Source organism: Myotis myotis, unplaced genomic scaffold, assembly GCF_014108235.1.
Source record: "Myotis myotis isolate mMyoMyo1 unplaced genomic scaffold, mMyoMyo1.p scaffold_m19_p_18, whole genome shotgun sequence".
In the NCBI taxonomy this organism is placed as follows: domain Eukaryota; kingdom Metazoa; phylum Chordata; class Mammalia; order Chiroptera; family Vespertilionidae; genus Myotis; species Myotis myotis.
The window spans coordinates 35,420,729-35,436,735 of NW_023416322.1; the positions used below are offsets into that span (position 1 = coordinate 35,420,729).

Here is a 16,007-nt window from a genome sequence, read left to right on the forward strand (position 1 = left end):
GTGCAAAAAAGTGGACGGATTGACCCCAACAAACTTGACCATCCCTTTCAGATACTGCACACGCCCCACCCAGGTACCAACAGGTCAGCTGTCCCTTCCCAGACCTCAGGCCTGTTCACAAGAAGCCCTTGTCACTTATGTCTCTACAAACAGAATGATCGCAGGGGTACAGAGATGCCCACAAAAGATACCCACAATTTTTGTATTTGTTCAAGCATTTTCTTTCCCTGAGGAAAAGTCCATGCTTTTCATCGTGTTCTCAAGACCCAAAGAGGTTAAGACTCCTTGTCAGAGAACACGAAGCAGGGCCGCAGGCCAGATGTGACCTCTGAGCTTATTGGTTTGGACCACACAGTGTTTTGGCAACATTTAAAAGTCAAAGGATTTTACACAAAAATATCGATTTCTAGCTTTAAAAAAAAAAAGAAAAAAAGGAAATTGAGGCAACTCCACGCGCACATTCCCTGGTGGCAAGAATTGGCTAGATGGGGCCAGCAACTGCCCTTCAGAGGGGACACGGGCTGCCCACAGTCCCCACCAGACAATCTTTTTTGATGGTTTTGCCTTCTTGACCCCAGTTGATGTCCTCTGTTTTACATCTTCAGAAACAGGTCATGTGTCTCTCCCAGCAGTTGGCTTTTTCTGGTTTCAGGCCATTGCTCGCCACTTTAGGTAACTTTCCACTCTCACACGGAGCACATCCTCATGCAAACTCTCCTTGGGTGGACAGCTGTTCTTCCCAATGCTGCGAGTTCCTTTCCTGGGAATGGAACTGGAGACCTACCCCAGCAGAGGAGCTGGCCTGACACCGCCCCGCACTCCTGATGGGTGGACGGGTGGGTGGAAACCAGGCGGGGCCTGCCCTCCTGCCCCTTCCTCCCCACCCTGAGCTAGCGTGCTTACTTAGTCTAATATCCTGAACATAGTAGGAACTTAATCAACTGTAATTTAGCATAATTTCTGATCTCAGTGATTTATAAATTAAACCAAACATAGTAGGTGTCAATAAATATTGACTAAATGGGTGAATTATTGAATTCACGGATGAAAGTAAAACACAAGGAAACCAAAAACAAAATAGAGAAATGCAGATTTTTCTCTGGCTATGGCGTGGTCTCTCAGCTTCCCCTACCTCCCTCTGATGACCTCTGCAGTGGCTCCAGGAAACCCCAGGGGTCCACGCCCAGGGGTCCTCCAGCAGGGGTCCTCCAGGCATGGTTTAAACCACTATCCCAGCCTCCACTAACCTGGTATAGGAGCCAGACCCTGAGAGATATTCTTGATCCCTCTCCCTCCCTTACACCACCCCATCCAGCAATCTCAGGTCCCGCCGGCAGTCCCTCCTAAATTTCTCCCATCTCTCTCCTCCTCTCAACCTCACTGCTACTACCCTTGACTTCATGAATTTTTTTTTCTTTCATCCAATAATTCACTCATTTAGCCAATATGTATTGATACCTACTGTGTGCCTGGCACTGAGGTAGATACTACGAACACAGCAGTGAGCAACACAGACATAGCCTTGCCCTCAAGGAACTTCCATTCCACTGGAAGAAGACAGAAAATGGGTAAGTAAAAGATGTAGTATGGGGATGGGAAAGAAAAAAACATGGAAGTGGGACCAAGTCAGGGGTGAGGGGAAACTATTTTAATTAAAATGAGGAAGAAGCCTTCATTGAAAAGGAGACTTTAAGCAAAGGCTTGGGGGAGATGAGGGAGTGAACTGTGCGAACAGCTGAAGGAAGACCATTCAGAGGAAAGAGAAACTGCAAAGGTCCTGAGGTCAGTATGACACACATGTTCCAGGATCGGCTAGCAGGTCCATGTGGCTGTGCCAGGGAACACGGGTGGGAGATGAAGTTAGACAACTGGTCAGCCTGGGAGGCCTGGCAGGTCGTCGTAATGGTTTTGATCTTTACACTGAGTGCATGGGGGCAGCCTCACTGGCCCGCATGACTGCTATCGCCTTCCGTCCGGCCTCCCGGACTCCAGTCTGCACCCTGCCTGCCCCACCTGGCAATGCTGCCATCAGCTTTCTAGGATGCAACACTCCCATTCTTTTTGTTTGTTTGTTTGTTTCTTTAAAAACAATTTTTTTTATCACCACTTATCCCTCCTATACCCTCTTCCACCTCTACCCACCTCCCCTCTTTCCTACCCTCTTCGAACCCAGCCCATTAAGCTAGAATTAACCTTCCCTCCACTCTTAACCTCTGCCTTGCGGTTGATTTTTAGCAGTTATCACAGTGCCTCCTTTATTGGCTATGTGTGGACATGGGTTATATCGCTTCCTGGTTATAAACTCACTGGCCAGGAATCGCGGAATGAATTTTGATAACCACCCTCCACCCTCATTCCCACTCCACCCGGAGCCTCTCGCAGGGAGAGTCTAGGAAAATTAAGAGGATGGGCTTTGGGATGGGACTGGCAGTTTCATCTCGACTTCCTGACCTGTGTGGCCTTGGCCAGCCATTTACCTTTAAGCTTCTCTCTCTCTCTCTCTCTCTTTCTGAAAAATGGGGGTGGCAATGGTGATGCCTATTTCCTAGCCCTATGGAAGGAGTTGAATGGGCTATGGGCAGGATTTGCCACTGATGAAGGGCTCAATGGGCAGGGGTGGGGGAGTGGAAGGGTGGGGGGGGGGGCTGTTATCATTAGAGGCACTGCAGAGAATTTCTCTGCAAAGTTCTGTCCAACCCTTTGAAAAGAGAAAAATGTTCAGAGGATCGCCGAGGACACACATGCAAAGATACGGACTTGAATGGCGTTTTGCTTTGTAAATGGTGCGAACACTTTTGTAAAGCTTCTCATCAAATAGAAAAGTCAAAATTCAAGCAATTCTTGGAGAACCTGCAGAGGCTGTGTCCACAGACCCCCATCTGGGGACCTCTGTTTACTCAGTTGGCTCTGGGCAGAAACAAAGGCAGAGGAAGGCGGGAGGCCATGGCCATGGCTGGCGGCGAGGTTTCCTTCCAGGGGACGTTCTTCCTGGTGGTCTGCAGAGACGGGCCTTTTGTTCTTCCCATGGGGGTGGGATTAGGGAGGAGAAGCCAGGAGACCAGCGTGTCCCTGGCCACGCTAGCCTGGAGCCGGTCCAGCCTGTGGGTGTGAGCAACCTCCCACCAGAGCCCTGGACAGGGACAGAGGGGAGAGGGACTGTGGGCAGGGGCAGAAGGGAGTACAGAGAAAACAAAGTAACTGAGGAATTTGTGTCTCCAGCAGCTGGGAAAATCGCCAAGGTAAGCAGAGCAGAACCTCAACAACTAAAGTAAGAGGGCCCCCAGTCCCCTTCCTTCCCTGGCTCTCCCTCCTTTCCTCCCCCCCTCCTTCCCTCTCTCCTTCCTTCCCTGTTCCCCCTGCTTCCAGGCCCCAGACCCTGCAGGGGCTGAGTAAGGGGCCTTTGGGGTCTGCTGCAAAGCTGGTCCCTAAATGCCACTTCTCAACCCCACAATGTCCAGAACACACTCCTCCCCCTGCCCCCTCCCCCCTTGCATTAGCCTGTTTCTGGGCCCACCCAGAGGGGAACCCTCTAGATTTCCCAACTTGCATTTCAAAGAGATCTCCAGGGCTCCCTCCCCATCAGCACAGGCAGCTCCTCCCACATCCTGAGGCCTCAGTAGTAAACAGACCAGCCACTCACCATTCTCCCTCCCAGAAACCTAAATGCGAGTCTAAGTGATCCCGACAGCAGCTGGCAAACTCATTCTGTGATGCCAACATCACCGACATGGGAATGAATCTGCCCAGGGCAGCTGCCTCTCTGAAACTGTTTTCTCACTAGAGACCCTTACTAGAGACCACCAAGCCTGGCAGGTTCTTTTCCTCCCCTCACCCCCCTTCCCCAGACCCTGAAAAGAGTCCAGGCATTAAGCCAAGCCTAGCACCCTAAAATGGTCCCAGTGGCAACTTTGCAGGGACATAAGGTGCCCTTGACCTACCGCAACTGGGGTGAAACAGCTCCTCGGGGCGCCCTTTCCCCAGCTCTCGGATCACCTGTGACAGCGCCGGTGGAGGCAGAAACCCGGGACCAGCCACCCCCAGGAAAGGCTCTAAATCACTGCGCCTCAATCGGAACTTAGAAGACAATCCCCTGAGGACCCACAGAGGCCAAGGACCCAGGCAGGGCTCCCCCCTCTCCTGTCACTTTCTTCTACCTCCTTCAACCGCTCCTTCCTCCCTTCCCGCTGTAAACTGGGCCAGTTTTCCGAGAGTGAGGTGGCGATGTATGCAAAGGTCTTACCGTGTCTGACTTTCAGAAAGCTAACCCCAGAAGGTAATGCTTGTTTTGTTTTATATCTGTAAGTGTTCTCTTTGGAGTGTTATTTGTAATAAACATAAATGACCCAGCAACAAGAGATTGAGTAAATGACGGTATTCTTGTCCAGTGGAATAGTATAAACTCTTGAAAAAAACATGCGGGGAAAAACCTCATGCTGTATTGGGAATTTTAAAAAGCATTTTTCAAAACATGATTTCAGCATATTTCCAATGATGTAAAGACAGCAAAACAAAATATGCACGCAAAAAAGGACTGGAAAGATTGGTTGCTGTGTGGTGAGTATATGGATGATTTTCTTCTTTCTACTTTTCAAATTTTCCACAGTTAACATGTATTACTTTTTAAACAGGGCATACAAAGCAATACGTGGTCCATCTTTCTAAAAGACAGACACATCATTCTACCCAATACACATACTCGTAGAGCAAACTTCTTACACTTTGCCCCCTGAGAAAGGCCAGAGTTACAAGGGGCAAATGAACACAGTTCACTGGCCAACGAAAGAGCCATTGGCAGGCAGGCTACATAATCGGCAGGACCTAGAACCAAATAAAAACAGGGGGAGGGGCCTTTGCAAAAATTAAGAATTAAGACAACAAGAACAGAGCATTAAACCAGGTGTAGGGCCTTCTCAGTGTGGGGCCCCCGAGGGAATGCCCAGGAAGGTGTCCTGGTCACTGGCCTGGAGCAGGACGCTGGCCTACCAGGTGCGGGTTTGCAGATCGGCACCACGCCCAGGGGAGTTGAGGGGAGGGCCCACTGCCTCCTCACCTGTTGCTAAACAAATTCTCATTCTTTGCGAGTCCAGCTTCCCAGCAGTCACCCTTTGGAGCAGCAGCATCCTTTATCATATATATGCAAATCAGAAGCCAGCCAAGATTATTTAAACCTGGTCATCATCTCCTTTTACTTAAAAAAAAAAAAAAAAGATGAATGCTTACTTATTCTATTTTCAGCATATCAGAAAAATGCCAAGCCATCTTCTACCCTGAAATTAATGACAGTCCTACGGGGAACAGAACATGAGTTATTTTTAAAGCAATTTCTGATTATTTTTCTCTCCAGAATCATCAAGAACTCTGACTTATGGAGTACCATGGTCTTTCTCTGGTCCAAGATCCCCCCCCCCTTTTTTTTTTTGCCAGTCACATCTTTTGGGGGGCAGAGAGGAAATTCACTAACAAATTCACCACAGAGCGTTATTCATTCCACATGTCTCACTCGGACATTTTTAATATGAGGAGCCGCAGTAATATACCAGAGTTGTGATCACGTGGATCTAACAAGGCACGCAGAGCAACATCGCTGCTAATGACCAAGCGAAGGCGAGGCTGAGGGAGCCTGTTGCTCCCCTTGACAGAGGGGAAGCAAACTCATTAACTAACCGTGGGATTAAATTATGTGCAAATCTCTTCCTCTGCAACCAGTCACAGCAGCTGCCTGCCACAGAAATGCAAACACACCAGAGTCAAGCCACAGCCAGACACCTGCCTGAGCCCGAGCTTGTGAGACATGGAGGCAGAGCTGCTTAGGGAGAAACCCACACTCAACTCCCTCCTCTAAACGTCTGCAGGAGACACCCTCTGAGGCCAGGACAGGAGCGGGGTAGGGCAGGGGCCCAGTTCTACCCTCGGCCCAACACCCTCTCATCTCCCGCTGGATTTTCACTTTGAAGAAAAAATGTACGGCCACGTGACACTGCACGGTGTTTGTCCCAAACTCCATCCCTGCCCCCAAAGTGAGCTTCCCCACTCTCAGCCGTAGCTGAACAGCCATAGTCAATATTGCATCAATATGCAATAGATTTTTAATTAATTAACTGGCCTGTCCCAGTTGGCTTGGACATTAAAGTGTTCCCACAGACGCTGCCTCTCCCATGGGCTTCATTCAGACTTTGCCGTCTTTCAGTGGCCTTCCCTGGCTCAGACCCCTGGCTCACTCCCTCGTTTTCTTCCTGCCCCATGAACTAGGTAGGCAGTGGGCCTGGCTCTAACTGTCATGGTGTTGTGACTTCGCAGCCCAACACTGCTTTTTGGCTTTTTACAGGGGTGGGCAAAAGTAGGCCTACAGTGGTGAGTATGCAAAACAGAGTTTATTCCTGTATTCTTATTTATTAATTATTGTATTACTTTCCATATGAACAAATGCAGGCCTACCTTTGCCCACCTCCGTATTTTGACCGTCATATATTGTGTAAGTAGCGAAGGGAAGCTTTAAAGCTGTAACTAGAAGCACTAGCTCACTAATTAAGTAGGTAAGGGGAGACAAGGGAAATGCTAGTTGCAACTCTGGATTTTAAATTGAGATAGGAGTAATCTCATTTAAACCAAACTTCAGCATTCATTTGAAAGCCTATACGCTGCAGACAAATGACCAGCCATAAATTGTGATTTATGTTCTGTGGGTGTTTAATGAGGGCCAGTGAGGCAGCTCAACACTCTTACAGGGTGGAGCCAACGTAGGTTTACTGCTGTGAGTACACGAAACATAGAGTTTATTCTTGTATTATTGCTTATTAATTATTGTATCATTTATTTGTATTACAACTGTAAACCTATGTTGGCCCCACCCTGTATTTCACCTCCATCAGGACTAAGGAGGACTGGAAAGGGCCGAGAGAGGAAGAGGAGGGACTTTGCTAGGTCACTATCAGGAATGAGAGGAGAAAATCACATCTATGTGTGTTGACGTCCCCTGGGCTGGGAGAGGAAATGCTAAAGAATCCAGGTCATGGGTAGAGAGAGTCCAGGGGGTAGGAACGATAGTGTCCTCGGCCACTACCAGCATCAAAAACACCTGCTTCACAAGTGGCTGGACAGGGCACCGTGAGATAGAAACCGCCTGCATGATGTGAGGGGCCAGGCCAGATGATGTTAAGGCCTCTTCCTGCTTAGAACAGGCCATGTCTCTGGCCTGTGGAATACTCTGCCACACTCAATAAAGGCACCCGGCATGTGTGTCAACTCGAAATCTTTCCAAGCCCTGTCACTCTTGTGCTGTCCCAGCCCAAAGTGGACAGCTGATTAGAAACAGCGAGGACGGTGTCTCGGAGTGGAGTCCCTGGCTCCAGGGAGAACGGACAGGGGACAGTGAGAGAGGACAGAGAAGGAACAGTGAGTAGACAAGCATAATGGCCACGCTCCACACAGTATCGCGGGCCCTGCAGGCGTCGTCGCAGAGCAGCAAGCGTCATAACTGATGTGGATAATTCTGAGGCATCAAGAGAGGTTAAGTCATAGGTGTGTCACTATGAGCTGGTCACTCGACTCATTGGCAAGGTATCTATCGGACACCCAGTGTGCTCGAGACCCTGTCTGGGTCTGGGGATGGGAAGACAGAAGGCACGGTCCTTCCCTCAAAGGCTCTCTGGACTTCCGTTTCTTCAGTGAAAGAAATGACTCCCGAGATTCCTTGCCGGAGGACACCGAGAGCTTTAGGCATTAGGGCTTGAACCTCGACCGTCCTGTGAGTGGTAACCCAGGTAACATAACTCTGTTTTGCAAAGGAGCCAACTGAGGCTCAGAGGGGTTGGCATCTGGCTCAAGGTCACACAGCTCATGGGAAGCAGGGCCAGGACTCTCAACCAAAACAGAGAGGTCCTCTTACTCCCACCCCTGGGCCCTTTCCGCACTGTCTTCCTCCCTCCAACGGGCAATCAGAATGGATGGAGAACAGCTCGGGCGCTTGACAACTGGGCGGATTTACGGGTCTGGAACACAACGTCAAACCAGCCAGAGAATGAAAACCTTGTGCAATCGGACGGTAATAAATATCTCTAAGACCAAATGCAACCAAAACGGCCTTGAAGGATCTGTCAGAATCAACAGCGAATAAGTCCAAGAAGTCAACAGTGAGGGCTACAAGGGCACACGCTGAACAACTAAAATATCTTCAGAGGAAATATGCTTGAGGAAAAAGGCAGCTTGGGAGCACTATGTTAAAAAAGAAAAAAAGCCAAAACCCCAGCTCTCTCTCTCTCTCGCTCTCTCTCTCTCTGCTGGTGGAGTTGGTTCAGGCACTAAGAAGGGGCAGATGCGTCCACATCTGATGGCTGTCACTGCTAATGGAGAGACCTACGTGGGGAACAGGCGCCGTGTTTTCCCACGGACAATGTGCAAATGGAGAGAAAAGGCGGCCGAAGAGCCACTGGATCCGGGCAGAGGGTCTCTAACACCAGACCTCCGGCAGAGTGTCCGATGGAAGGCGCTGAGAGCCATGGCCTGGGGATGGGCATGCCTAGAGCCCCAGTTAGTTTATGAACCCGGCTCGCCCACTCACAGGTCTCTGGGGAAGGTCATGCTCTCCGAAGCTCAGGGAATTGACCTGCCCAGGACCGCGGGCCAGCGAGGGCTGTCAGAGCCCCGGCTCGCCCACTCACAGGTCTCTGGGGAAGGTCATGCTCTCCGAAGCTCAGGGAATTGACCTGCCCAGGACCGCAGGGCCAGCGAGGGCTGTCAGAGCCCGGGCTCTGGAGGGGCCGGGCTGAGAGGGCGTCGTTTCTACTCTCTCACTCTGCCCTTTCATACACTGGCTTTCACATGTCTAATCCTTCTGCGGAGTTATTAAATCCATAAATAAAGATTTAATCTTTTAAGCTCCGCATGGTGAGAGCGGGAGTTGAAAAGGAGCAGGCAGAGCCGAGCTTCAGCCCTGGTGCCGGGTGGCAGAGGGGCAGGAGAGGCTGTGGCTGCTGCTGGGGGCTGAGGGCAGAGGGGCCAGACACGGCCACGGAGAGCCTGCGCACAGGCCCTAAAGAGAACGATCCAGCCCGGCCAGTGTGGCTCAGTGGTTGAGCATCGCCTGGTGAACCAGGAGGTCACGGTTTGATTCCTGGTCAGGGCACAGGCCTCGATTGTGGGCTCAATCCCCAGTGTGACACGTGCAGGAGGCAGCCAATCGATGTTTCTCATCGATGTTTCTATCTCTCCATCCCTCTCCCTTCCTCTCACTAAAATCAATAAAAATAATTTTTTTACAGGGAACCGTCCTGAAGGCTGGGAGACACCAGGAGGGTCTACCAGCTCTCACACTGAGCGTGCTCTGACCTGCACCGGGTGGAGAAAAGGGCAGCCGAGGAGGGGTGCTCCCAGGAGCCCCGGGAAGGCGCAGCTGTGTAAGGAGAGGGATTGAGAAAGCATCCAGAAAACTGAGAGGAGGAGGAGGAGGAGGAGGGAGAGGAGGAGGAGAGAGAGGGAGAGGGAAAGGGCTCGGGCTCCGTTTGGCTCAGCCCCCGTCCCAGAGGAAGCCCTGACAGCTGAGTCAACACTCCATCCCCTGCATCTCTGCCCCTCCCTCCCCACCATGCAGGGGTCACACACACTGGCTCGGTCCGTGATGACGACGACAAGATGGGCACTGTGGCTGCTCTGGCAGGGAGACACCAAGGCCTGCGCCAGGGGAAGGGACCCTGAGAAGAATGAGGCGAGCAGGGACGTGGGGACAGGACACTGTGGGGCCAGAGTCGGGGCAGGGAGCCCCCTGAGCCCTGCCTGGTGACGGAGAGGCAGCATCTGGACCGGATCCGGGGAGGCTGTCCCTCCTGCCTCCGGCGGCCGCTCCCACAGCCCTCCCTGCCCTGACCGTCCTGGGGCCAGGCCTCGGGGACGGGTGTGGGGCCGCCTTCTCTTTGGGCTTTGGCCCTGCTCCCCCATCAGGGTCGCGCTGCCTTTTGTTCAACCCAAACCAGAGGCCAGGCCTCCTGCAACCTCACTCCTCCGCCGGGTGCAGGACTCGCTTCTGCCCAGCCCGGCGGTGCAGGGTCCAAGAAGGCGGGTGAGGGATGCAGCACCCAGGCCGCCCCGAGCGGCGGGCCGTCTAACTGAATGGACCTGGACAGTCCCCGGACCCGAGCGGCGGGCCGTCTAATTGAACGGACCTGGACAGTCCCCGGACCCGAGCGGCGGGCCGTCTAATTGAACGGACCTGGACAGTCCCCCCGATCCGAGCGGCGGGCCGTCTAATTGAACGGACCTGGACAGTCCCGGATCCGCCCGCACCGCCCCATCCACCTCCCCAAAGCCCCGCACAGCACCAGCTTTTGTACGGGAGCCAAAAAGGAGGGGGCGGGGGATGGGGGGGAGGCGGAAAGAAGTAAATGACAAGGCCCCAGAGATGTCTGCCCTTTCAGAAAAGTCGGAGGGAACTTCCCCGAAGAAATGTTAAGGCCAGAAAATAACAACAACTCTTGTCCTGGAGGAATCAGGCAAAGAACGACGCCATGAGGGGGGCGGGGGAGGACAGCCCGGTTTTATACTCACATGGCGTCACGGGCGCCGAGTCGGACCGTCCTCTCCTCGGTCCCGTCACCGAAAAGCCATTCCCGATGTTCGGTGCTGCATGAGGACAACCCACCTTCTAGCAGCTTCCAGCCCCGCACAGCAGGCGGGAGGCGGGAGGTGACTCCCGCCAGGTGCGCACACGCATGCGCACACATGCACGCACGCACGCACGCACGCACGCGCTCAGCCGCAGTGGGCGTGGCCACACACACACACACACACACACACACACACACACACACACACACACACACCCTATGGCCGGACCGCCCCCCCCCCCCCAGGCTGCACCGAGAACCCTCCCTCCCTCTCCTGCCTCCCTCCCCTCCCGCCTGCGCCTGCACCTGCGCTGGGGCCCGACGCTCTGCGGGCAGACCCCTCCGAGGGCTGATAGGGGTGACGGCCATTGCCAGCCCCCCATTAGGAGAGAAGTGGACGGTGCGCCCCCACCGCCTCCGGCCCCTGCTGCCTTTCTTCCCCCTTCCTCATCCACCCACGTGGGGGGCGGCTCAGCCTGCGGGGAGAAGGCAAAGGAGGCTGGTGGGGCCCTGGCTGACCCACCGTGGGGGGGGGGGGGGACTGGTCACTGTGGGGAGACCATCTTCCTTTCCCCCCTCCCTTTGGGGTAAGTCACCACGAGGACTCCCACGTCCCCATAACAGCAGGGGGTCGGCCGTCCAACAGCCTTGCTCAGTGCTGTCCAGGGCACCGGGAGGAAGCTGGGGTGGGCCTGGTCCAGAGCTCAGCAGATTCCCAGGGACTGGGGTCCCAAACCCGGGGTTTTCCTCCTCCCAGATGGTCTCCGGCCATTGCAAACCAGAGGCCAGGGGGCCATCCAGAAGGGGTTAAGTTTCCAGGACTCCTGGGCAGACTTCTGCCAGGGTCCCGGCCCAGGGTGGGTAGGTGGGGGGATGAGGGTGGAGAGAGGGAGTGTGTTGGGAAACTGGAGGCCTCACATCTGAGACATGGTCACTGCCCCTCCACCCAAACCGCAGACGCTGTGGCAGCAGGAAAATCAGGGAGGCTCAGACCAAGTCCGATTGTGCAACCCTGGGGGCCAGCCCGCCGCTGGAGCCGGGAGTGCGGCCGAGTCCACTCCGGAGGTAGGACTTCAAGTTCTTACTGAAAACACATGCGTTCAGGGCGCTGGCTTCCACACACATGAGCCTGCCATGCAGCTACAATCAATCCACTTTCTGGTTCAACACCTCTGAGAGCTGGAATCGGAAGCTCGGCCCCTGGGCAGTCTCCGGCCAGAGGTGGGAGCCACTGGTGGATCTGGGAGGGCTGAGGAGGACGAGGTGGGTGTGGAGGGCTTTTGCCAGCCTCCTGAAGTGGCGGGCTCTGCTGCTCCCCGGCGCCTCACCGTGAAATCTGTAACCAGAGAAGTGCCTCTCCCTCAGCCAGGGAACCCAGCCAAGTCCCCAGTGTGGTTTATGGAGCCGGGATGGGGTGGAGGGGAAAAGAGAGGGTCATGGGTGAAATATGATCTGAGGGCTGCCCCAGACAGACACAGGCGAGGAGCCGTGGATTTTCCCTTTAATGCAAAACGGGTCAGTACAAAATGAGGTGGAGAGAGTCCCGTTCTTGAGGGCATTGATGGGAGAGGGCAGCGTTGAAAGTCCTCTCTCCTCCAACTCACATGGAGGCAACAAATACTCTGTTGCCTCTCACTGGGGTGGCCCCCATCCGAGGGCCAGAGCTCTGGGTCATCTTAGACCTGAAATTTGTGGACATGGGCCAGGAGAAAGGAGTGAACCCTTCGGGTTTTCTCTTTCAGCTCTAAAAGGGGTACACAAGATCCAGAGTCCCCTAGGAAACAAAGGGGCCATCGGAACTCGGCTTCCATGGGCTAAAAGATGAGACTTGAACTACAACTTGCCCACGTTCAGAGAATGAGCAGGAAACATAGTGGGGCTATAAATGTATGGAGATGGGAGCGATTCCTCACATGAGGCCAGCTCCTCAAACTTCTTCCTCCTTCTTCCTCATCTCCAGCTTATAGACCAGCTGGTAGCCATCATCCCAGGCATAGAGCTGGCGCTCGCGGGGATTATAGCGGAGGCTGGCGTGGGCACCGTATCGGCGGGGGAAGTAAGGGAGCGCTGCCCTATCAGGGGTCAGGGTGCCGCTGGCATCGAAGGAGCATTGGATGCGGGCGCGACTGGCAGGGCGGGTGTTATAGACGACGTACAGGGTCCCACAGATGACAAAGGCAGCCTCGGCGTTCTCTCTGGGACATGGTGTGTCCCACTGCTGCTCTGTGTCCAGTGTCTGTGGGTCTAACTTGGCCAAACACAAGTGTCTGTCGTCCTCGCGGGTGGCATAGACAGCCCACAGGCCCTCCTCGTCAGCCGCCAGGTCGATGTACGTGTCTGACGTCAGCCCATAGGGGGGGATCAGACCCTCTGCTGGGAACACTGAACTGTCCACCACCGTGCGGTTTGCCAGGTGGAATTTGATGAGCTGCAAAGTGTCCTCCAACTCCCCACCCCCTCCAGGTCCTCCAGGAGGCCTCCGGGCATAATAAAGAAAGCCACCGTATACCAGCTGCCCTGTGCCCACCCAGGGGAAGGGGACGCGGACGCGCGAAGCTTTCCGGGCAGCCATGGCCAGGGTGAAGTCACGTAGCCTCGGGAAGACAAAGGCCGTGTCATTCTGTGTCCCGTCCAACACATAGATCTTCTCTGTGGGTCCCAGGGGGTCCTTGGTCCAGAGCCCAGCTGAGCCCCCGAAACGCTTCAGGATCTTCATGGATCTCACCTGCGAGATGGTGTAGCCACAGTCTGTGGGGAAGGAGGAAAGCACAGGAAATAGAGGCAAGAGTTAGATGCCCAACGCAGGAAGCGCCTGCTCCCAGGGTGGGCCACTGGAGAACAGTGGGCAATTGCCTAGTGGATGCCTCCACTGCAATGGGGAAAAAGGTCCCCAGAAACCCTCCTTGATGGGCCCGTCATTACCGAGTTGCCCTAAAACAGATTCCAGAATATAGTGGGGCCTTGACTTACGAGTCAAAACTAACGAGTTTTTCAAGATACGAGCCGTCTCTCGGCCGATTTTTTGCTTTGAGTTGCGAGCTAAAATTCGGGTTATGAGCCAGCTTCAGATACCCCACCACTGGTTGGCACAGTGAACGTCACAGTGAACGTCACAACATCAGCCCAGCATCATGTGTCTCACTCATTCACTTTTGATTTGACATACGAGTAATTTGAGTTATGAGCTCCATCATGGAACAAATTAAACTCGTAAGTCAAGGCCCCACTGTATTCAGCCAAAGCGGATGGGGGCAAGGAGGGAAGAGGGGACCGTGGCGGACAGCTCAGGATTCCCCGTGCAGGCTTGGATTCCTCCGGACAGGCCGAGGACCAGGACACAGGTTCTCGGAGCCAGGGGTCTGCCTCCAGATCGCTCACCTGTCACCATGTCGTACTTCTCATTTCTCCTGCCCTTGCCTTTGGTCCCAGAGCCTCCGGGCACCTTCTCGTTCACCTCTTCACAGGGTAGAGCTGGGTTCTGGGTCTCCAGATAGTCCACCTCCCGCTCCAGACGGTCCACTCTCCCCGCGATGGTGTCCGCCTCCGTCCGGAGGGCCTCCCGCTCCTTCTCCGCCACCTCCAGCAGCGGCAGCATCTTGTTCTTGAAGTCCCGCAGCTCAGCAGCATGCCGGCTGCTCTGGTCCTGGCACTGGGCCAGCCGTTCCTGAAGGGATGGGGGGATGGGGGGAGGAGGGAATGGGGGAAGGAGGAAAGGATGCAGGGTTACGACTCCCAGGCAGGGAGAGGCCCAACCAGGGAGTCGGGAATGGGGAAGAGCACACACTTAGCCGGCAGCAATATCCCCTGCAGCCTCCACGGAAAGGAAACCAGATGTTCAGAGACGCTAAATGTGCAGAAAGCCTGGCTCGGGCTCACCTAGGCCCCTGCCACCACAGCACGTCCTCTGGCCTGCCTTCTCTGCCAGCAGGGCCCCTGAGCCACCAGCCTCGCCGTCTAAGTGCACGGTGGGGAGAGCTCTCTGCTCCACAGCACAATCCTCCTGGGATTAATATGCTCCAGACTTCAACGTGGGAAACAGGCAGAGAGTTAGTTCTCTGGGAACTTCCAACTTGAGCAGAAGCACCAGCTCGTCCTGAGCTGCGTCCTCACAGTCCCAGCTCCAGTTTGCACTCTTCCCTCCACTCTATCGAATCCCAGGGGTAAGACGCAAAGGTCTGACTTGCTCTGTGTATGTGGGGAAGAGGGCTTTAAGTTTTGAGAATAATAATAAAGATGGAGTTTTCTGTAGGTTCTGACAGAGCCCTGTCTTGTCATCCCTCGATGCCTGAGACACCGAGTGCACCAACAAAAAAATGTGCCGCCCTGCCAGGCTGGGCTAGGAGAGGTGTCACTCACCTCCAGGGCGACTAGCCGGCGTTCCATGTACTCCACCAGGTGCTGCTGCTGTCCTCCAAGGGGTCCGGACCACGACAGAAGGAGCAGGAGGAGGAGAGGAGCGCAGGGTCCCATGGCAGCGGGAGAGTGGGGCCAGTGCAGGAGTGCACGGGCAGCCGTGTGCAGGCGCCTCTGCCCCTGGAGCCCGTGGGTGAGCCTGGGAGGCGGGGTGGGGGCGGGCCTTCTCCTTCTGGATCTCTGGGTCTCTCTCACTCCTCTGGAATGCTTTCAGGCCTTCACGGCCCCCGCCCCCTCCTTTCTGCCAGGACTGATCAAACACAGATGGCCCCACTGCAGAGCAGCCAGAAGCCTTAACCACCTCCTGCCTAGGCTGTAGGCTCCCCAGGAGAGGAGGCGATGGAAACCCAGGGCACAGCCTTTGGGCAGTCACCCAGGAGAAGGGGGCGCTGGGGAGGCCCCAGGGAAAACTCAGCAAACTCTGTTCCCATGTTTCAGAAGGCCTCCAGCGCTGACATAAGAAATAGCCTTCATTAATCTTTCCCAGCAAGAATAGCATGGGCTGTTTTCTGCCTTGGTCAGTGAAAGCTGGAAGCGGGAGAGGAGGTTTGAGGGGAAGAGGTGGGGAAAAGGGCTACAGTGGGTCTTCTGTATCATGGTCTTCCGTAGCTCGTTGGCGCCACCTAGTGCTGAACACCAGATATCATCTCAGGATTAACAGGGGAACCAAGGCTACCACTTCAACTTCTTGTGGAATTTTCCACACAGCAAGCCAAGCAGACTGAATTTATAGGTGTTTTCATCATTAAATTGCAGATTTCCCTACAAACTACCCAAATACTTATGGGGCTATGCCAGCCTCTCTCCTATTTAGCCTAAAGACAAGAATATAACAGATAAAAAACAAACTGAAAACAAAACAGGTCATTGAGAAGTCGGTAAATTCTTGATTAACTGGAAGCATGATTGACAGCAGAGCCTTTGTAGACGGCTTTCCTTGGCCTGAATGCTTTGAGGTACATTCTCTTAACTGGGGAGTGTTCAGCAAGTTCACACTAA

At 54.2% G+C, this 16,007-nt stretch overlaps 1 protein-coding gene across 1 annotated transcript; it reads right to left on the minus strand.

Annotated features, from left to right (window-relative positions):
• Positions 1 to 12,079: 12,079 nt before the first annotated feature.
• Positions 12,080 to 15,375, minus strand: OLFML3 (olfactomedin like 3). Its single transcript, XM_036342329.1, has 3 exons — positions 14,952 to 15,375; positions 13,974 to 14,259; positions 12,080 to 13,343 (listed from the first exon to the last, which is right to left on the minus strand). Exons 1-3 carry the CDS (start codon positions 15,063 to 15,065, stop codon positions 12,523 to 12,525), a joined length of 1,221 nt encoding a protein of 406 aa, XP_036198222.1. The 5' UTR covers positions 15,066 to 15,375; the 3' UTR covers positions 12,080 to 12,522.
• Positions 15,376 to 16,007: the final 632 nt, after the last annotated feature.

Bases quoted from the DNA above. Each gene is read 5' to 3' on its own strand.
- OLFML3 (XM_036342329.1), bottom strand. From the start codon at position 15,065: ATGGGACCCTGCGCTCCTCTCCTCCTCCTGCTCCTTCTGTCGTGGTCC. The intron at 14,260-14,951 runs GTGAGTGACACC...CCATCCCTTCAG, and splicing joins GCCGGCTAGTCGCCCTGGAG to GAACGGCTGGCCCAGTGCCA. The intron at 13,344-13,973 runs GTGAGCGATCTG...CCTTCCCCACAG, and splicing joins GAAGTACGACATGGTGACAG to ACTGTGGCTACACCATCTCG.